This window comes from Siphateles boraxobius, unplaced genomic scaffold (genome assembly GCF_051911475.1).
Source record: "Siphateles boraxobius isolate OS27281-9 unplaced genomic scaffold, OSU_SipBor_1 53, whole genome shotgun sequence".
NCBI lineage: Eukaryota > Metazoa > Chordata > Actinopteri > Cypriniformes > Leuciscidae > Siphateles > Siphateles boraxobius.
This window is the reverse complement of record NW_027509175.1, coordinates 9,272,989-9,295,034: the sequence shown is the minus strand read 5'-3', so window position 1 is coordinate 9,295,034 and position 22,046 is coordinate 9,272,989. Positions and strand designations below refer to the sequence as shown.

Below are 22,046 nucleotides of genomic sequence, written 5' to 3'. Positions count from 1 at the left end.
AGACATGGGTGTCAGCTGTCGCATTCCTTGTGTCAAGCCACTCTTGAACAAGACACAGCGTCAGAAGCGTCTCGCCTGGGCTAAAGACAAAAAGGACTGGACTGCTGCTGAGTGGTCCAAAGTTATGTTCTCTGATGAAAGTAAATTTTGCATTTCCTTTGGAAATCAAGGTCCCAGAATCTGGAGGAAGAGAGGAGAGGCGCAGAATCCACGTTGCTTGAAGTCCAGTGTAAAGTTTCCACAGTCAGTGATGGTTTGGGGTGCCATGTCATCTGCTGGTGTTGGTCCACTTTGTTTTCTGAGGTCCAAGGTCAACGCAGCCGTCTACCAGGAAGTTTTAGAGTACTACATGCTTCCTGCTGATGACCAACTTTATGGAGATGCAGATTTCATTTTCCAACAGGACTTACCACCTGCACACAGTGCCAAAGCTACCCGTACCTGGTTTAAGGACCATGGTATCCCTGTTCTTAATTGACCAGCAAACTCGCCTGACGTTAACCCTATAGAAAATCTATGGGTATTGTGAAGAGGAAGATGAGATATGCTTTTCTAAGTATCTGAACTTTATCTGTGTCTTAATATTAGAATTCATGAAATGAATTAACTAGTCAAAGTTGAAAGCTGAACAAGATGAATGCAAATGTATTTTATTTACTCGCATTTAATTATATATTATTGAAAATATTAAGCATATAAATTATTGTAATAAAAATGTGTAGGCTATTTTACTATTATTTTTAATACCTTCTTAATTGAGAAGCGAGAAACTGTAGCTATATATATATATATATATATATATATATATATATATATACACACACACACATAATCGAATGGCATTCTAGTACAATAATAGAAGCAATGCATCTTAAATTTCTTATTGAGGATCACAGTTTACATAACATTGTGAAAATGAAACTTTGGCCTTACCACTTAATGCAATGGAAATCTCAAAATAAAAACAAAAAAGTTATTTGCTATTTATTCTCAGCTGTGAACAGTCTCACTTCAGTGGCCTCAGCTAAATAGTGTAGTAAACCTCCTGAACACCAGATGGCTGCAGTGAGACATATAAGCAGAGCTTCCGGTCTGTCCCGACTCGAGCACCGCACGCATGCTCAGTATTAGCAGTTCGAGCTCATCAGTTCGCGCTGCACAGCATATCTCAGTTCACTGTATTGTTAGAGACACATATACTGGTTTATTTCGAGTCGGAGTGACTGTTAGGCACGACCGAAAGTGAGTAGCTTTAGTAACTTGTGAATTAGTGCTTACTCGAGACTCGAACCGTTTAGAACGGTTTACTCCGTTTTGGTGAATTAGTTCGACCAGTTCACTAAAAAGAACCGGTTCAAAAGAACCATTCGTTCAAGAACCGGACATCATTAGTGATCAGACGTGAAGAATTCTACAGCGCACTCATTTACGGTATGTTCGCTGTTACTAAAAAAAAACATTGTTTTTTAAGTTATGTAGCTAGTCCGCATTTGATTAACAAATGTATAATCTATGTATATTTGTTCTGTGCTTTTGCTACAATTAGCCTCGTATCGCTCGAGAGTGTAAAATGGTTTCGTGTATTTCTAGACCTCAGTTTTACTTCATAAATATTATTCACAAATACATGATTGCAGTTTTATTAACCGGACAGTTAAGCAAAGGTGGGATCATCTCCATCTTACTATTGTGTAACGGGCCTGTGCGTATTCATGCGAAAGGCCTTGAAGAAGCCTGTTTCACGCCGCACGCGTAAGCAGCACGTATATATTTTTTTTTGGTCAATGTCACACTTCCGGGTTTTAACTTCCGGATTGGCCCACGCAGGATAAACTTTTTTTTCCGTTAACAGCGATGGCTGAGCCTAACGAAAACCAGTTCGGAAATCAAAGTCTTTCTACGATATCTTGAAGATGTTTGACCTGTTTTGGTGATTTATCAGTAGACTACAAAGGTCCAACGTTAATTAAGAGCTATATGTGGAATTAATTCGAAATGACGGCGTTTAACTTGGTTATATTGGTGCGACTGTGCATTATCACAGTGTAAATAAACAATGTTTTTCGCTACGTAACGTTATTTGGGAAGTAATCGGCTGGCATCTCTCTTCTTACTTCTCCGAATGTCTGAGATCGCGGAAAGGCGGCTAAAGCTTATTTAAATTCACTATTAACCACGGCTTCACGGGGCATAACGTTATTGCTATTATAAAACGGTTGGTCCATAAAATAATTAATTTATTCATAAAATAAACACGCAGCAACAAAAAACATCATTTTGATAACAAATTGAATCTTCCTTCAAGCAATGTAACGTTAGTTCTTCAGAAACAATTCAACAGACGCAGTGGCGCAGTAATATTGATGTAATGAGGTCACGGTGTATGGTTTTATTTTACGCTGCCATCATAACAGTAGCTTCGAACACGCCTCAACCAATCTGAATCGAGGACCAGAATTATCAGTTTTAGACAGTGCATCTATCCTCTATATCTATTGATTTTTTTGAGTCTGTGCTTTTTTCCAGATCACTCCAAAAATGTCTGAACCACGGGCCTTAAAGAATCCCTACCTAGATTACACTGGGCCTGGATGTGCACAAGACCTGTTTGACATGCAGGGAAATGTAAGTGATTCCCAAAAGCGGCACAGTACTACTAAATCTTACAAATACTATGGTGATCTTTAAAATATTTGGTATACCATAGTATATATGAATATGGTAATCATTCATAGCCTTCCCTGAATTACAGTAATACACTGTTTACCCTCTTGTCATGCCTGTATTCGTTATAATATCTGATTTATAAATCTTATTTTTCCTCTGTGCAGTTGACCCAGCATTTTGCCAGCTGTGTAAGCAGTAAGATTGGTGAGCTTATGGCAATCATGGAGAATGGACTGAAGACCGCTGACCCCAGAGACTGTACTGGCTACACTGGCTGGGCAGGTGAGAACACACTAGCAGATGTATTAAAAAAAGAATTATTAATGCATGTTTAGTGAAATTGTATATGGCATTAGATCATTGGAATCAGCCTCTATACATGGGGCTGCTTAAAGGGATAGTTCACCCAAAAAATTTAAATTCTGTCATTATTTACTCAACCACTTTAGATATTCAACAATATAGGGATGCACCAATATAAATATAATACTGGGCGCGTGTATTCAAACTCATTAAAATGCTTCCATACCAACATCCGATACCATGCAGTGTGAATTACGTTTTCTAAAGGTTTGTTGTTAACCTGATATTTTCGGGAAAAAGACGCAGCAGTCAACTAGAGCAGTGCAGCACCAGTAGGCTACAGTTTAGAAGAGTGCATGTTCGCAACGGGGAAAGCATTAAGCTTACTTGACGACAGTTCACATAGATATAAACACTAGATGTCGCCTTGGCTACGGCAGTTCATTGGAACGAATGCGTCAACAGAGTCGCCATCTTGAAACAGGGGAGCCCCTCATCAGCGTCAATGTAGGAAAATGTCTAACGGAAATAAAATCACCATAAATCGTCATGAATGGGTTTTTCTAGTTGTTTTGGTTCGTTCCAACGGTCAGACATGTATTTATTATAGAGTCCAGAGAAATAAAAAAAAATTCACAATCTTGTGAAATGTAATCCCTTGCTGTCTGGTTTTTAGATTTCGTTCGTGTAAACATCCATACGCAACACAAAAGTCGGGCCTCATCCATGAATTCAGCGTTACCTAGCTACTTCCTATGACAATACCCCTGTTCCAAGATGGCGGCGGTTTTGACGCATGTTTAGAACCCCAAGGCGACATCTAGTGTTTATTTTTATGAACAGTTCATATGTCAATATCGTAATGAATAGAAATTACCTTAAATAATGTATGGTTATCTGCATCTTTCCGTCTCTTATGTACAGTTCGTTTTTAAACAAAAAAATCGCATTCAGCATGACACGCAAGCGGTTGCCGTGGGAATGTTTGTAGAACCCTGTTGCAAGTTGCTTATAAGTAGTAGAATGCATTTCTTTCTTCTGCTGAACACAAGTAGGGTATTTTGAAGAATGTTGGTAACTAAACAGTTTCAGTTCTTGTTAACTTCCATTGTAAGAACAAAAAATACCAAATTCAAAATACCATCCTTTGTGTTCAGCAGAAGAAGAAAAAAAGTCATTCAGGTTTGGAACGACATGAAGGTGAAAAAAATGTACAATTTTCGGGTGGACTATTCCTTTAAGGCATGCGCTGGTATAACTTTTTCCAATATATTGAAATATGATTATAGTATTTGTTTTAAATGCTTTTATTTTAGTTCACTACTCATGTTCATGGTTTTATATCATGAAACTTCGTGGCCCGCATTGCTAAGTCCCCCTCCCCCAACTGCAGGCATTGCCCTGCTTTACCTGCATCTCCACAGTGTCTATGGAGATCCCTCTTACCTCCAGAGGGCCCTGGACTATGTCAACCACAGTCTGAGGAGTTTAACCCAGCGCTGGGTGACCTTCTTGTGCGGGGATGCAGGGCCGCTGGCTATAGCGGCGGTGGTCTATCATCGCCTCCAGAAACCCCATGAGGCTGAGGAGTGTGTGAACAGGTCTGACCCTGCTCTACCTCCATCTTTGTGTATGTGTTGGGTCGGTGACATTACTCTTCAAATTAGAATTACGCATCTAAATCATATTAAAAATGAATTATATATTGTTTCTTCTATTCAAAGATGTATTAAAATGTACTTCATAGGGACCATTTTGGTATTTCTGAATTAAAATGTATTTTGATAGTTTTTGTGGATTCGACTTAATAATCAGATGTCTTATTAAAGAACTGAATTTCTTAAAGGAAAAGATTATCAGTGGCTCTTTAAAGGTCACTGCTTTTACTCTTTAAAGGATTTCTCTCGGACCTCCTTATTTGTCACTGACCCATGTAAATGTGATAAACATTGGAAATGTTGATTATTTAAATAAATTAGGAGAGTTAAATATAATTTACTTTAGTCCAAAAATACGATATGTTGAAGGAATAACTATCAAAATGTATTGTTTGTTGTCTGCTGTCCACATTGAGTCTAATGTCTTGTGTTGTATGTTTTGTATTGCCCTCTTGTTTATAGCTTAATACTACTTTAATAGAATTGTCCTGGAATACTCCCAAGAGCTTGTGTTCATTAAAAATCTCATACTAGGATTCCAGGATGAGGGTGAAATGTGGAGGATTTTTTTGGTCTATAGGGCAGCTCAGCTCTTTTTGTGTCCTGTTTCTCTTTCCCTGTCTTGACAGGGTTTCATTCCCAGAGGATCTTATTGTGATCTATTTGCTCGAATGTTTCCAGGCTGCTGCAGTTATACCAGTCTGTAGTGCAGGGGAAGGGCAGTCTTCCTGATGAGCTGCTTTATGGGAGAATGGGCTACCTTTACTCCCTTATGTTCATTAACCAGCAATTTCAGCAGGAGAAGATCCCCATTCAATACATTCAACAGGTCAGTCACATTTATTTGGCCTCAAACCTGAACAAAAGTGCATTAAATCATATTTTAACACCGGATGCATGGTTAATATGAGTTATGAATGATAAAGAAAACAACTTATACTCAACATGACCAAAATGTACAATTTTTATTACATCAATAAATGCCTCTGGTCTTATTGAGAAAAGTCATAGTTTTAAGTCAAATGTAATGCATTTCTCAGTCTATACAATTACTTCTGTCATCTGTTGATGTAACCATGAACATGCAGGCAGTGAAAAATAATATATCACAAATATCTGTTGTTTATATTCAATTTCAAAAGTTGATTTTGTATCCTAACATTCATAATCCAATCAAATCCAAATGGATAAAGCAAAGCCTACATTATTTCTTGTTTAAAGGATGTACAGTGTTCAATGGCTGGTCATAAATGTAGAAATAGTTATATATATATATATGCACTTCCTTTCAAATGTTTGGTTTCAGTAATATTTTTAATATAATTAATGCTTCTATACAGCAAGGAATAAAATTGGTCAAAATTAATTAAATTGATAAAGTGACAGTAAAGGCTTTTATAATGTTACATTTCTATTTCAAATAAATTCTGTTCTTTATCAACATATCCTCTTTTTTCCAAAAAGTATTAAGCTGCACTGTTTTCAACATTGATAATATTAAGAAATGTTTCTTGAAGAGCAAATCTGCATATTAGATTGATTTCTGAAGGATCATGTGACACTGGAGTAATGATGCTAAAATTCAGCTTTGCGTCACAGGAATAAATGACTTGATTATATTTTTCAATATTATTTTCAAAATAAAATTCAAAAGAATTAAAAAAAATCTTACTATATATTTTGGAACTGACCATTCAACATGTGAATGGCTGACAATCTCAAAATATTTTCAGGTTCACAATAGGGCTGTCGCGATACTGCAATATTGTAGTACCGCACTACTGACAAGCCAACCACAGAGGAATGCAAGCAACCGTGATTTTCACGCGTTTTCTTTTTTCATAAGGCTATACCCTTCTTGTTTTGAACTTCGTGCATGTGTATTGAATGCTAAATAAGTTAATAATGATAACAAGACTGTTTATCATGGTGATTTGCACTTAAGCCTAAACAGACAGTGTATAAGATCGACTGAGCGCATGCGATTACAGCACTGATCAGTATTCCACAGCAGGAGGAAGCCGAGGGGAGAAAAAAATCTACGCGAGTCACACATTGAATCAATGCCATTGGTCTCTAAGTGAAGCATCAGCTTCAGTGTTACCCATGCGACGCATTGCTGGTCACTTTTAAAAAAAAACACCTTGTTTCATTACATCTATCTTTTAATGAATCATCGTTTTTGAATGTGTTTGTTGAATGAACGGTCATGACTCACTCAAAGATAGTTCGTTGCTGTAACAATGCTGCGCGCTGAGTGACAGCCTTTCAATGCGCAGAGACGCTGTTTAGTTTCGATTACATTGGTTACTGAAAAGGTCCTCGTTTTTGTGCATTCTGATCACATTGTAACGCTTATTTCTATAGCAACAAATAAATAAATGCCAATAATACGGCATATCGCGCTATCGAGCCACTCAAAATTACCGCAAGGGAAATTCCTTCACCGCGACAGCCCTAGTTAACAAGACTCATGTGCATTTATTTCAGATCTGTGATGCTGTAATGGCTTCAGGGCAGACCCAGTCTCAGAGGAACAAGATCCAGGAACAAAGCCCTCTAATGTATGAGTGGTATCAGGAGGAGTATGTGGGTGCCGCCCATGGCCTGTCAGGGATCTACTACTACCTGATGCAGGTGAGCTCACTCACAATACATACATTACCCAACAATTGGTTGTTACCTCAGTCAATAAAGAACTATAACTTTAGTCATTCAAACAAACTAATTTTCTCTCTTTAGCCTGGGTTTGTTGCAGAGGACAGGCTTTCGTATCTAGTCAAACCCAGTGTGAACTATGTGTGTCAGCTGAAGTTTCAATCAGGCAATTACCCACCATGTGTCGGTGATTCTCGGGATCTTCTTGTGCATTGGTGTCACGGCTCTCCAGGAGTTATCTACATGTTGATACAGGCTTTTAAGGTACAGATCTCAACGTCAGTGATTTATTTTGAAGTTTTAGTCATCTGTAGTCTCAAACGGTCACTCTTTAAAAGTGTGAAATTATATATGTGTGTTCATGATTTATATATATATATATATATATATATATATATATATATGTATATATATATATATATATATATATATATGTGTGTGTTTTTGCAAAAACCTCTAAGTCTGTCTGACTAGGGATGGGTATTGAGTTTGATACGAGTATCAAAAAATGTCTTGTCGTTCGGTACCAAATTTCATTTTAATCTCATGAAGATCATTGAGCCAATAAGTATGCTGCATGATTGGCTGCGGCGAGGCATCAAGGAAAAACACTAGTTTACGCCGGAGACGTGGCTCACACGTGAGGCTTTAGTGTGTAAGCGTTCCATCCCCTATAGATTAAAAGAAGTGGAAAAGATCCGAAGTGTGGCTACATTTGACCAGTCTCGATGCCTTCAGCGCACGATGCAATATTTGCGACAATATGATTGCTGCCAAGACTGATAACACATCAAATCTTGACACTTAAAGCACTTGACAGTGCACGGAATAAACTTGAAAGCAGAAAGTTGCTCCGTCTCCGAACTGCAAGAACTGGAGCGTGTCACAAATGAACCAAAACTCAGCGTATAGGCTACTTGCCTCAGACATGAGAATTAGGCATATGGAAAGCTTGAAATGTCTACTTTTAAACAAACCAATTTGAAACGAAGGCAAATACTCTGATTACGTAAACTCTCTATAGGCGCGCACACGTTCACTATACCGCGGAGATGAGTCAACAACGTCAACTTCATCTTTGTAGTCAACACTGACTCAAACACTAGTTTATTAATAAACAATTAAAATGTCTCCTTGCTATTTTTTCCTGACACATTCATAATGATTAGTCGACTTGCCAGTGCTATATGCCATATAACGGATTTCATAAAATTGGTAACGAAAAAAGCTTTGTTCAGGAACGGGAATCGATATTGAAAATATTTGGATGATACCCATCCCTACGTCTGACATTTTTTCTCTTAAATTAGCATTATTATCAATCAGTTATTGAAATGCTTTATTTTTAAAAATGTCAGTTTAGTTAATTCTTTAGTATTTATAAAATTTGATTGTCTTGCTGCAAAACCAGTTCATGTGTGGTGTTTTTGTTTGTTTTTTGCAAAATACCCCAAGTCCGTCTTGTTTCACTTTATCATGGATTGAATAGAGCTTTTCTTTAATGTAGGTTATGTCCTATTCTGTCCGTTACAGCAGCACAGGAAACACTGTTCACAAGCTACTCGTGAAATCCTGTCATTGCCATTGTTATGATTTTCTTAAACCTTAGAAAGTGCAGAATTCTGAGGTTGACAATGTTTCCTTTCACCAGTGAGTGGAAAGTGGGTTTTTATTTATTTATTTTTTTAGTTCAGCATAAGCCCTAGTTTTTAACTGTTTGTATTACAGTCCCATCAAGTGTGAGTAAACCACATTACACAGAAGCCTCAAAGTATTTGGACTTGAAGAATTTGAAGTTATTCACAAGTATCTAAGATTATACTTTTGAATAATTTTCTGCCGAATGCATTGCTTGCAAACGCATGGAAGCGTCATATTGGTGTCCAGAACAGAAGTCTGTATAAGCCGTGTTCCTCCTCAGGTGTTTGGTGTGAGGCAGTATTTGGAGGATGCTCTGCAGTGTGGAGAGGTGATCTGGCAGAGGGGTTTGGTGAAGAAGGGCTACGGTCTCTGTCATGGAGCTGCTGGAAACGCGTATGGCTTCTTGGCCCTTTACAAGGTCACGCAGGATCTCAAACACCTCTACAGAGCCTGCATGGTGAGTCTGACCCCTCTCAAGCTTAGAATACATGTTCGTTTTCTTGAACGCGTCTAATAAAAGTTTATTGGTTTTTAAGTCCATTTATTTTAACAGTACAGTAGCAATACATTTTCATGAAGTACTCATTTATGAAATACGAAATTTTATTTTTGATTCATGAGACCTTGACTAGCATTATAAGTCGACTCCAGGGAAAACTACAATCATTTTAAAGAGTAAATCCCTATAATAATAGTAAAATAACTTTGTCATGGAGTTAATTCATTAGCATATGCTTAAGCATATTCTGCGGTGATAAATCATTGTGCTGTCAGGAGGGGACCTGTCATTGCCTGTTGTGTGTACAGAGGCATGATGGGATTTGATGTCTTCTCATCTGCAGTTCGGAGACTGGTGCATGAATTATGGAAGACATGGCTGCCGGACTCCAGATACACCATTCTCATTGTTTGAAGGTAGAGTAAACATTGAGTAAACATTATACATGTATATTTACATTAACGTTCAAAAGTTTGGGGTCTGTAAGGTCAGTTTTTTTTTAAGTTTCTTATGCTCACCAAGGCTGCTTTAATTTGATACCAGCAATATTGCGAAATATTTTTTACAATTTAAAGTAACGGTTTAACATACTTAAACATTATTTCAGATAATTCTAATATACTCATTTATTATCAATGTTGAATGGCTTAATTTTAGTGGAAACCATGATATATATATATTTTTTTTATATATATATACAGTGTATATATTCAGGATTCTTTGATAAATAAATAAAAATCAACAGCATTTATTTAAATACTGACCCCAAAATTGAAATGATTTTTAAAATGATTTTATCTATTTATGAGAAGTGAGTTTTTTCTTTTGTTTTTATGTTTGTGTATGTTTTGTGTTCAAATTCTGAATAGTGAGGATTACAAACATTTTATTTTACACCGGTTTAATTAATAACTAAACACCTCACTATTTATCATATTGTCTCATGAAGGAATGGCAGGAACAATTTATTTCCTGGTTGACTTGCTGCAGCCAACTAAAGCCAAGTTCCCTGCTTTTGAGTTGTAAAGGTAACTACACCTCTGATTTGAAACATTTGACTATCCAGACATTAATTATGCAAATAAAACCCTTGCTAACTTCAAAGTGCCTCTTTCCAGACTGTTCCGGATCACTGAGGTTTTTTTGCTTGAGCTTCCTAGAGCTGGAAGAACGCATCCTCTGATGGTGGAATAGTACTGTCTCACTCTGCTTGTGCGTCTGCATGCTTTGGATGGAATCTAGGCTTTATAGATGAGGGTTCTTTGGAACTATAATGGGAAGCTTTTTAAATATGCTTAACAGATTGAACTTATTTTGTTTTTGTGTATTTTTGATGTTATGGGTATATGTTTGTTAGTATTATTTGTATTACTAAGACTCATTGAAAATGACTTATTTTGATGTGTTTGTTAGAATATATATCGATATGACAACAAGATAAAGTTTAACATCTCTTTCAATTTGTGAACTAATTGCACAAAGTGACTGCTTCAAGATAACACTAAAATACAGTGTCAATATGCTTTCAGTTAGCTTAAAGGAATAGTTCACCCAAAAATGTATATGCTGTAATTTACTCACACTCAAGCCATCCTAGGTGTATGTGACTTTCTTCATTCAGCCAAACACAAACGAGTTATATTAAAAAAATATCCTGGCTTTTCCCACTTTTGTAATGCCATTGAATAGTGCCTGAGCTCCAAAAAGCACATCCATCCATCCATCCATCATAAAAGTAAAACCAACGTGTGATGTTGCACCTTTTCTCTTACATTAAAATCCTAATTTTTCTTTATGACTTTTATACTTCTAATTCGTGACTTCTCTGCGCATCTGCATTCAACAATTCTCTCCTATGCTTATGTTACGCCTATTTTATATGTCAGGTCAAAGGTCACTTTCGCCGGAACTCGACTCGTGATCGCGTGTAAGGCCGGAAGCCATGAGTTATAGTTTATAATGTTTTAAATATGGATGTTTTTCTTACAAAAAGCTGTCGCTTCTGTCCCTACAGAAGCCATTTATGAACTCTCTGGAGCCATATGGATTGCTTTCATGATTGATGGATGAGCTTCAAAAACTCGGGCACTATTCACTCATTATAAAGCTGGGAAGAGCCAGGGTATTTTTTAATAAGTCTGATTGTGATTGACTGAAAGAAGAAATGCATATACATCTAGGATGGCTTGAGAGTGAGTTAATCATGGGATCATTTAAATTTGAGTGAACTATTCCTTCAATGCTTTGCTTTCTGTATTAGTAATGTCTTTTTTATTTCTTGATAATACTAGTAGTGATATCAGAGGATGTGCTGCAAAATGATTTTTTTTTTTTTTTTTTTAAATGGTGGAACAATCTGTTAATATTTTCATCTGCACAGCAATAAAAATAAGAAAAAGAGTACATTTTTATCTTTGTTGTCATTCTCGCATCACATTAAAGGTGCGGTAATAGCAATTTCTGAGAAACGCTGTTGAAAGTGGATCGGACCCATAGATATCATGATTTCTATGATCGGACCGAGCAGCACAACACACTTGTTAGCCAATCAGCAGTTGAGGGATTGAATGAAGTCCACTCATGATGGGGGAGGAGAGAGAGGGATGTTTGAAGAAAGACTACTCTCTCTATGGCTGACCCATAACAATAGAGAAAATGTCAGTGGAATATTACTGGAAAAAGAAGGGTTATGATGAGGCAAGAGCTTTAGAACCCGCGGTAATATTAGAAAGGCTTTCCAGCGCTGGCGAGACCGAAGCGGGAAGGCCTGAAAACAGACGTCGATGTTGCGTTGTTTCTGTTCCGTATGTAAGTAACATTAGTTTTGCTATGCTTTACACAACCAATATATACCGCTGTTGTAGTTGCAGTGCAGTTTTGAGTGTCACGGAAGATAGTCATCCACTCTTGTATTGTATTGTGCGTTTTGCGGGCAAGCCAATGAATTTTTCTTTGGGCTGATTTACAAATATCAACAGTGTCCATAAATCGCTTAACGTTACTGCTCCTTCAACAATGTCAAGGCTTCTAGAAGTGCCACAGACGTTTGTCTCCACTGGATGGAGCTATACAACCCTGCAAGTTAATGATTTAGTACAGATCTTTGGAAAGTCCAAGGAACTAATAATCTTTTTTTTTTTTTCATTTAGCTGTACTTCCTTTATGCATTTTTCAAACCAGTCAATGATCCACTGTAAATCCACTGTTTTTTTTTTTGTTAGTTTTTTGTCGGTTTGCAAATTAAGCAGTTCGATCAGTGGGTAGCAGCTTAAAATGTTCACTTTTTGAAATTCCATAAATCGTATCTCAGGTCTTGATTCTGGAAAACATTTGTATACCGGTGCTCTGCCTCATTAATACAAATAATGACATGTTCATAATGTCATATCACATTTTAAGTATTAACAGATGCTGCACATCGAGGAAATTAAGTATTAAATCAGAGTGCTTTGTTTTTAAAAAATATTAACACTTAAGATGAAAAGCTTATCATAAACTGGCTTTTTTGTAGTTTTGTTTAACGCATGTTAGTCAATGTTTGGAGTCAGTAAGTTTTTTTTTTAATGAAATTAATACTTTCATTAAGCAAGGATGCGCTAAATTGACAGTAACATTATAGACACTGACATTGCTACAAAAAAATAATCTTTTGAACTTTCTATTAGACAGAATCCTCAAAAAATAAGCAGTAAAAATTTCAACATTAATAATGGTAAGAAATGTTTCTTGAGCAGCATTAGAATGATTTCTGAAGGGTCATGTGACTGGAGTAATGATGCTGAAAATCCAGCATTGATCAGGAATAAATTGCATTTTATAATATATATTTAAAAAATTGTTTATAATTCACATAATTACTGTTTTTTCTGAATCCTATTTTTGATCAAATAAATGCAGGTGAAATCCCCTTTACTTTTATTCATTCTAAGTCACACTGGCAATCCAAAGGAAGTCGAGAAGGAATTAAATATTTCCCAAATGGTGTAATTAGAAATGTCGCAGTCCATCAACATCCCATCAGGGTGATGCAGACTTGCCTTATTTATTAGTTTGAAGTGAACAAAGGATTGTTTTACCTTTTTTCCACAAGTGTTGAAAGTCTAAATCCTAAACCATTACCATAAATTACTGAAAATATAATTTGTAATCAAAATGCAAAACAAGCTTTTTCACTAGCGCTCTCAGTCTTCTGGTGCCCACTATGCATTTCACATATAAAGATCAGTGAGTTGACGGGTCATTTACTCTCACTTGAAACCCTCTGGCAAATCCAAATAAGGCTCATACTTTCTCAAGGGCTGATGGACAATGCTTGGCCAATACGACAGCTTTTTTTAAACACTGGACTCCTCCGTGTTCCTTCCAGCTAATCCGAGGCCAGTCTCGCTCTATGTGGAGTGTAATTGCACCGGCGATCCCAGAGATCTGAGAAACTGAACCTGTGTCAGAACAGAGACCAGTAACCTGAGCAGCAGCGTTACGGTCTGAAGTTTGCTCGCTTAGTTGGGCATGGGGGTGTAAGGGCCTGAGACGTGTCAACCACCCTTGAGGTGCTACCGTTCCTCTCAGAGAAACTCTACACCCCCTAAAAGAATGGCTAAATATAGAGCTCATCTGCGCAGGGGCGAGGTCTGCAGATCCATGGCTTCTGCAGCGTTCAGAGAGAAGAGTCGATGTCTCAGGGCGGGAATGGAATGTTTCTTGCAATGGTAGTTTGTAGAAACATCTAATTGACTGGAGCATGAAACAGCTGAGATCAAATAATATTTCGTGAAGCCTTGCTGTGCCAACGCAGACCCCCTGTTGGAGACCCCAGGCTTAGATTAAAGTTAGATATTTCTATTAAACTTTTATTTTCAGTGTAGTGTTTCCAAAAAGGTGAAATTGGGACCTGGAGATGCATATTAATGATTTACCTCTGGAAAAAAACAAAGGCAGGCTCATTGATTCGTGGGGAAAAAAGAAGGAAAAAAAACTCATGTCAAAAACCTTTGGTTTGCAAACAAAGAAAAATATATTTTATCCCTAATGTTGATTAAACTAGTAGATAATGAGTTATTTTGCAGAATGTACAAGCTTTAAGCTCCAAAAAGTATCACAAATGTAGTTCTGAAGTACTACATATACGTACACACAACACTCCAGTTATTGTAAAGTCATATGCGAGGAGCTTATGCACATGCTGGTAAAGCCGTGGTCCTCCTAATAAATATACTAGTCTTTCTCTGATCATGCACTGGTTCTCTGTTAGTGTGTGATATCAGAGCATAAACTCATATCACATGAGAATGAAATGTAGTATATAAAACTCTTAAAGGGGTAGTTCACACAAAAAGGAAAATTCTGTCATCATTTACTCACTCTTTTGTTTGTTCCAAACATGTATGAGTTTCTTTATGTTGAACACAAAAGAATAAAATTTGAAGAATGTTGGCAACCAGACAGTTGACGGTAGCCATTGACAATTTTTTTTCCTACTAATGGAATTCAATGGCTCCATCAACTGTCTGGTTACCAACATTCTTCAAAATATCTTATTTTGTGCTCAACAGAAGAAAGAAACTCATACAGGTTTGGAACACACATGGGTGAGTAAATGATGACAGAATTGTAATTTTTTGGGAGAACTATCCCTTTTCATTAAAAAGCAATGACATTACCCTTATGAGAAAGCCAGAACAACCTAATGATTGAGCTGCCAAATGTATGACGTGTTTTAGCTATTTCACATTGATGTTTTAATAGTAAACAGCGGATTTGACATCCATAGGTGGCATTTAACTTGAAAGCATGTATAGTATGTGGACACAAGCCACGTTTTCGCTTCATATAGGTGACAGAATATTAAACCAAGTCGCATCTGCAGAAAAATGATACTTTGAAGTCTTTCTTAGAACTAACTTCACTTTTCTGAGCCATTTTTGCAATGACTTTGAATCAACTGTTGTCATGGTAGTTTACTAGTGGATGAAGTATGTTCTCAAGTTCACACAGGTGTAACCATAGATGTAAATTTATCGCATTAACTGTTAACTTGATCCACTAATGTTTGACAACTACAAAGTTCACAGGTTTTAACCACTGTTCAAATACTGTTTTTTAATATTTAAGTATACAGCATACAGTGGTTGCAGAATGCAGTTAGCACTGAATATTGATTTTGACAAGTAAAACGTCCCTGGATCAACATATTTTGTTGATCCTGGAACAACATTCCTGTCTGAAACTTCAGTCCTAACCCTATCCCTACCCCTACCCCTAAACCTAACCCCACCCATAACTTATCCCTAAGATCAGAGGGAAATGGGTGGATAAGCAGCACTAAACCCTGGTTGTAAGCCTAAACTTGACATTGACAGTAAACCTGTCCCTCAAATCTGATTGGTTGTTTGGAATGTTGATCCAGGAACATGATGTACTTGGTGAAAACACGGTCACCTTCTGAACATAACCAGGAATTACCTTGAAAGTTGGTTTCACTTTCAAGTATTGTAGCTGGTAGCTCTCAAACAACACCCAAAACATTACATTTATCAAAGAACTGCTCACATTATTCACAATCACATAATAAAAACAATTCATTTGAATTCTACTACAAGAAAATTTTCAGTTACTGTTTTTAAGATTATAATTATTATATTTTGAGAGAGGAATGTGGCCGAAGTGCAAGTTCATTCATGCTGTGGTAACAGTCTTTGAGGAGTGTTTTTACTGGCTTGCCATATAACCATAAGTGGCCGAGACCACCATATGCAAGCTATAAATATCAACAGTGTAATCAAATGCCTTCCTCAGTTGCCTTCAGTTCATGCACAGAGCCAAATAACAGGTGGCATCAGGATCATCCCTGACCAGGGATACAAAATGAAAATATGCAGAAACCATGTAAATAAAGATATAATGCATGAAATTAAAATGCTGACCAAAGCCAAAGGGTCTTACAAGCAGCCTGGAGCATAATCTAAAAATACCACCACACATGTACACTGGAGAGAGCAGCAACCTTCCGTCCAGCTTGACCTAAGAAAGTTAAAGAAGTTCCACAGCGTCACAAGATCCGCCCCGTGACATCATTAGCATAGCATAAATAAGAAGGAGCTGGTCCATTGCTCAGGACCACTTTCCTGGGACTCCGGCTTCTTGGCTTCTGCCCCTCTGCTCCTGCACCACAAAACTACATCATGGTGTGTACTTGGATTACGCTTGCTATTTTATCCTACCTTTTTTCATGTTCGTCTGGCTCAAAAACGGTCAATAAGCCCACTGAAAGGAATTAGGACACCTTTCTTCGATTTTCAAATTGACTTTGGTGGGGCAAGACCCCCCAATCCCAATCTGTTTGTCACTGTTAAAGAGAAAATCATGCAGATAATTTATTCTCTTGCTGGATATTATGTGCACTTCTGAAGCGGTTATTTTGCTGATGTCCAAAGAGAGCTTATGTTTCCAAATGTATTTTAAAATACCTATAAAATATCTCATTATTTAGACTAGACTAGTGTGTATTGTGAGATGTTGGCAGGTTTGCCAACGGGACTGATGCATTGTTGTCTTTCTGGCAGGCTGGAGAATTCTCTGCTGACCAGATTGAGGGTGAGTCTTCTCACATTGGAGTTTATTATTATGGGAAAATGGCTTTATGACTATAATTGACTGACAAAGTACAACTCTCCCTTCTCCTTGTTATAAATATAATGGGGATGTCAGAAATGTGAAATGTCATGAATTAAAGATGAAAGACAATTCTTCCTCATTAAAGTAAATAATTACTTTGGGAAGCTCTTTAATATATATAGGGCTCTTTTTTAATAACACTATACTAAAAAAATGGTAGCGCTTTACAATAAGGTTTCATTTGATAACATTAGTTAACTACATACGTTAAGATGATTTAACAATGAAAAATATTTCTAAAGCCTCAATTAATCTTAGTTAATGTTAATCTCAACATTTATTACATGATTAAAATCAAAAGTTGCATCTGGTAACATTAGATAATGAACCTGACTAACATGAACTAACAAAGAACAGTTGTATTTCTGGTCACACTTTAGATTAGGGTACCATTCTCACTATTAACGATGACTTTTGCCTCAAATTACTGCTTATGAATAGTTAGTAGGTAGTTAAGTTTGGGTATTGGGTGGATTAAGGGATGTAGAATATGGTCATGAAGAATAAGACATCAATATGTGCTTTATAAGTACCAATAAACAGCCAATATCCTAGCAATGAGTATTCAAGGTAAAGTAATCGATTAATGTTAAATCAAAATATTGGAGGAAACTGTATTGTGATATCCTGGCAAGACTGTAAAAAGTGGTAACCTGCTATTGTTACCTTAAAGAGCCATTTTTATCTGATTTAACTAAAAAAATTAGTTTTGCTAGTATAAATTAATATATTTAGGTTGATTCAGTGATGCTAATATTTCAGTATGCCATCAAATCTGCTTAAAAAGCATGAAGACTGATAAATTGAGTAGAATGGGGAATTATTTCCCATACCCTGTTCCAAAGTAGTCTGATCAAAAGCATACATTTACCTCTCCACAGAAAGAATTCATAGTTACCCATCCTCTCAAGCATACAGTTCACAGCCTGGTGTTACTCATTTAGGGTCAAAAAGTATGCGGTTGGTTGTGGGTGTAGTTTACGTTGCTGTCAGCATTCTTGCTTCTGACTTGGGTCAGTCGAAAAGTGCCATATCCATTTATGGCCAGGGCTACTTTCTCTGAGGGTATCGCCTGTCACGTCACGCATTAAGTGCCACCTTCATCCAACAGCTGCTGGAGCACGGAAGTCGTAGGATGCTATTTTTCTGTCAGCAGATCACTTTCAACTTAGTCTCCCTCACAGCCCATGGAAATGCAGTTGCTAAGCTCTTTTTAATTCCTCTTCCTTCCTCCTCTGCTTCATGTGCAGTTGGCAAAGGAGGGATGTGTAGGAGGCAATGTTAGGACACAAAGTTTCCTTGACCTGGCCTGTTTTAAAAGCAATAATGTCCATAGATAGATAGATCGATAGATAGACAGACAGACAACTGAAAAGGTCCCTTGTGTCCTTCTGTTACAGACTTCAAAGAGGCTTTTGGTCTCTTCGACAGAGTTGGTGACAGCAAGGTTGCCTACAACCAGGTTGCCGACATCATGCGCGCCCTGGGACAGAACCCCACCAACAAGGACGTGAAGGCAATCCTGGGTGACCCATCCCCTGACGGTAAGACTTTTACTTTATATAATGCTAGCTTAAAACGAATGGACACAATTTGAAATGCTTTACAAACCCTCCCTGATTTGTGATGTGTGTGTGGAACTGTGCGCACACAGATTATGCCAACAAAAGAATTGACTTTGAAGCTTTCCTGCCAATGCTGAAGACTGTTGACGCCATCCAGAAGGGTACCCTTGATGACTACGTTGAGGGTCTGCGTGTCTTCGACAAGGAGGGCAACGGCACAGTGATGGGCGCTGAGCTGCGTATTGTGCTGTCAACACTGGGTGAGTACAAATTCAATTATTATGTCACTAACACCATGCAAGTAAAAGAAAATTACAAAAACAAATTACCACAGGCAGCACAGTGATCAGAAAATATGTATTTTGACATATAGACTACTTTTCAAAAGTTTGGAGTCAGTAAGACTTTTTATTCTTTTTAAAATAAGTCTCCTGTGCAGGCTGCATTTATTTGATCAAAAATACAGTCAAAATTTTAAAATATTATAATAATTCAAAATATTTTGTTATTTTAAAATGTAATTATATCCTATGATGACTAAGCTATTTCTCCAGTCTTCGGTGTCACATGATCCTTCAGAATTCATTGTAATTTGCTAAATTGGGTCTCATGAAACATTTCTTATTATTATCAATGTTGAAACCAGTTGTGCTGCGTAATGGATTGTTTCAACCCATATTTGGGTCAAATATGGACAAATTTTACCAACGGTTTGGGCTTCTCCATATTCGACCCAAACATGGGTTGAAACAACCCAGCATTTTTTAAAGTGTACCATTGTAATCTAAGGTACTCATGCGTTACCATGTCCAAAAACCATAATAATACCATGGATACTTTTTAATATATGTTAAAGATTTGTCTTAACCAATACCTTTCATGGCACCGACAGGTGAGAAGATGACCGAGCCCGAGATCGACTCTCTCATGCAGGGACAGGAGGATGAGAACGGCAGTATCCACTACGAGGGTATGTGTTTGGAAAACCCCTTCTGATTTAACCCTTCACTCTTAAAAATAAGCTTATTTATTGGAATCTATGGTTCCGTGAAGAACCTTTAACGTCCATGGAACCTTTCCATTACCCAAAAAGTTCTTTATAGTGAAAAAAGTTCTTTAGATTTTTAAAATGTTCTTCACACTAAGAAAAAACATGGTTCTTTTAAGAACAATTCAATGAAAGGTTCTTTGTGGAGCCAAAAATGCTTCTTCTATGGCATCACTGCAAAAACCTCTTTTTGGAACCTATATTTTTAAGAATTTAACTTATTTTAGGACACACTGCATAACAGTGACTGTACTGGCGGTCTTTTCTGCACTGATATGAATGATATAATAAGCTCACCTGTCACTGTATCATTACAACCATTATTTTTAGAAGCCACCTCGGGCCTTGTATGGCGAGCCAGTAGGGAGGATATTTCCTTATGCATGTCTGCTTCTCCTCTTACAGCTTTCGTCAAGCACATCTTGTCCGTGTAAGTGGCCCTCCGTTGAGGGAGTGGTGAAGAAGACTGAAATATATCTGCAGACCCCATGGTGTCAGGACATCCATTGTTTCGAAGACCAATCAATAAAAAGGACTATGGGATGTCACTTCTAAACCATTCTGTTCCCCCCCCCCCTTTATTTGTTTTCTCCCCTCTCGCCCACCTTTTTGGAAGTTACATTGTCATGCAGTTGACCCTCCTTGCCTTCTTGTTCCGCCCGGGACGGCTGTCCACAGCGGGATGGAGATCGGGGAAGAAGGAAAAGGCCACTCATGAAGTGAGGGTTGGTTTCCTCTTTCTCCACCCATCCAGGGTTACAACAGCACCGCCAGCTGTGTGTTAAAGGCACATGACATTGCTGTGGCCAGGCTGCCCAATTTTCACACATTCATTTCACAATAAACCTTTTTCCAAAAGTACCCAGAGTTCTTCCTTTTTATGCTAACCGATTTGGTCACAATGTGAAGCCTCTAGATAAGAAAATGCCTAGATAAGAGATGCCTATACGGGCGATGCAAATTTGAATTTGGCTTGCATCTTTTGCAGATCCCAAATCAGTGGCAAACATTCAAATGTAAACATAAAAATGCTGATGCATGTGTATCTTTAAAAAGAATTAAGCTTAGTTTAGGTTGGAGGTGAAAATCATCCATGCTGGATACAGTCTTTCTGAAACTGTACAACAAAATATCTGAGTTACTTTTACAAATAAGTTACTTTGTTTTCCCATTTCTTGACTGACAGCTCTCTTGTCCTCATGTTGAGAGTAAAAAAAATGCAGTAAATTTTAATAAGTAAATTTTAATTAAAAAACAAACAATTAAGCCCAATCAATAAAAGTAACACAATTTCCCCCATTACTTTTAAAAGTAACTTTCCGCAGCACTGTGCAAGGAAAAGTATAGAAACACATAGAGGAAATGAAGCTGGACATTAATATAGAGAATTACATATACACCAAGGTCCCATCCGAAAGCCAAAACGTATGGTAATAGTTTTTAATGCCTTTTTTCATATGAAATATCTGGGTTCTCAGATGAAATATCTCGGTTTTTTCTAGCTTTTAATTTATTGCGAGCTTCAGTCATGAATGTGTGGTTTTCCCTTGTCTCTGTATCTTGTGTTTTGTTCAGCACTTTGGTCAGCCATGTTTGCTGTTTTTTAAATGTGCTATATGAATAAAAACAAACTTGAAACTAGGAAAAAATATTTAGACTTTACAATAAGGTTCCATTTGTTAAGATTAGTTTACTATTGGTTAGTATGAACTAAAGGATTCGAACGCATGTATTAGGCCTAATCTTAGTTAATGTTAATTTCAGCATTTACTAATACATAATTAAAAACAAAAGCTGTGTCTGTTAATATTATAAATTAACAATGAACAGCAGTAGGCCTAACGTTAACAAAGATTAATGAATATTGTATCAAATTGGTTAGTTGAAGGTAATGAAGCCTGTACTGTTACCAAAATGTTGATGATTTACACTGAATTTATTGAATAAATGTATATAATAACTATAGAGGCAGTCGTGGGCTAATGGTTAGTGAGTTGGACTGGTAACCCAAAGATTGCTGATTCGATTCCAGTCCCGGAATGACTGAGGTGACCAAGGCTAACCTCCAATTGCTCCCTGGGTGCCACAGTATAATGCCTGCACAGTGCTCTGGGTGTGTGTCGGTTTGCAGTGTGTGTATGTGTGTTCACTATTCACTACTCTGCTCCTAATGTGTGTGCACTAACTTGGATGGGTTAAATGCAGAGGACAAATTCGGAGTATGGGTTACCATACTCGGCCTTCACTTGTCAATTTATAGGCAAACTTTTCATTGGAAAAAAAGTTTAAAAAATAATAATATTTTTTGTTAGAAAACATTTAATAAAGATATA

The 22,046-nt window shown here is 37.2% G+C and overlaps 2 protein-coding genes across 3 annotated transcripts; both read left to right on the top strand.

Moving 5' to 3' along the window:
• The first annotated feature begins 1,089 nt into the window (after positions 1-1,089).
• Positions 1,090-11,824, top strand: lancl1 (LanC antibiotic synthetase component C-like 1 (bacterial)). 2 transcript variants are annotated; one of them, XM_077205344.1, is made up of 11 exons: positions 1,090-1,431; positions 2,527-2,625; positions 2,832-2,949; positions 4,364-4,571; positions 5,310-5,457; positions 7,119-7,265; positions 7,371-7,550; positions 9,208-9,384; positions 9,770-9,842; positions 10,376-10,454; positions 10,545-11,824. In XM_077205344.1, the coding sequence occupies exons 2-10, from the start codon at positions 2,539-2,541 to the stop codon at positions 10,450-10,452; spliced, it is 1,215 nt and encodes a 404-aa protein (XP_077061459.1). In that variant the 5' UTR covers positions 1,090-1,431; positions 2,527-2,538; the 3' UTR covers positions 10,453-10,454; positions 10,545-11,824. The 2 variants fall into 2 exon arrangements, 1 of the variants encoding a protein (XP_077061459.1); XR_013195431.1 differs by having other exon boundaries at positions 1,109-1,431; positions 9,735-9,842.
• A 4,653-nt stretch (positions 11,825-16,477) lies between these two features.
• On the top strand, positions 16,478-20,574 carry mylz3 (myosin, light polypeptide 3, skeletal muscle). The gene is made up of 6 exons (XM_077205343.1): positions 16,478-16,610; positions 16,989-17,019; positions 18,501-18,644; positions 18,755-18,925; positions 19,558-19,635; positions 20,119-20,574. Exons 1-6 carry the CDS (start codon positions 16,608-16,610, stop codon positions 20,145-20,147), a joined length of 456 nt encoding a protein of 151 aa, XP_077061458.1. The 5' UTR covers positions 16,478-16,607; the 3' UTR covers positions 20,148-20,574.
• Positions 20,575-22,046: the final 1,472 nt, after the last annotated feature.

Coding starts and splice junctions, on each gene's coding strand:
- lancl1 (XM_077205344.1), top strand. CDS start 2,539: ATGTCTGAACCACGGGCCTTAAAGAATCCCTACCTAGATTACACTGGG. Junction 7,266..7,370: donor TCTACTACTACCTGATGCAG/GTGAGCTCACTC, acceptor TTCTCTCTTTAG/CCTGGGTTTGTTGCAGAGGA. Junction 9,385..9,769: donor ACCTCTACAGAGCCTGCATG/GTGAGTCTGACC, acceptor TCTCATCTGCAG/TTCGGAGACTGGTGCATGAA.
- mylz3 (XM_077205343.1), top strand. Junction 18,645..18,754: donor GGGTGACCCATCCCCTGACG/GTAAGACTTTTA, acceptor GTGCGCACACAG/ATTATGCCAACAAAAGAATT. Junction 18,926..19,557: donor TATTGTGCTGTCAACACTGG/GTGAGTACAAAT, acceptor TGGCACCGACAG/GTGAGAAGATGACCGAGCCC.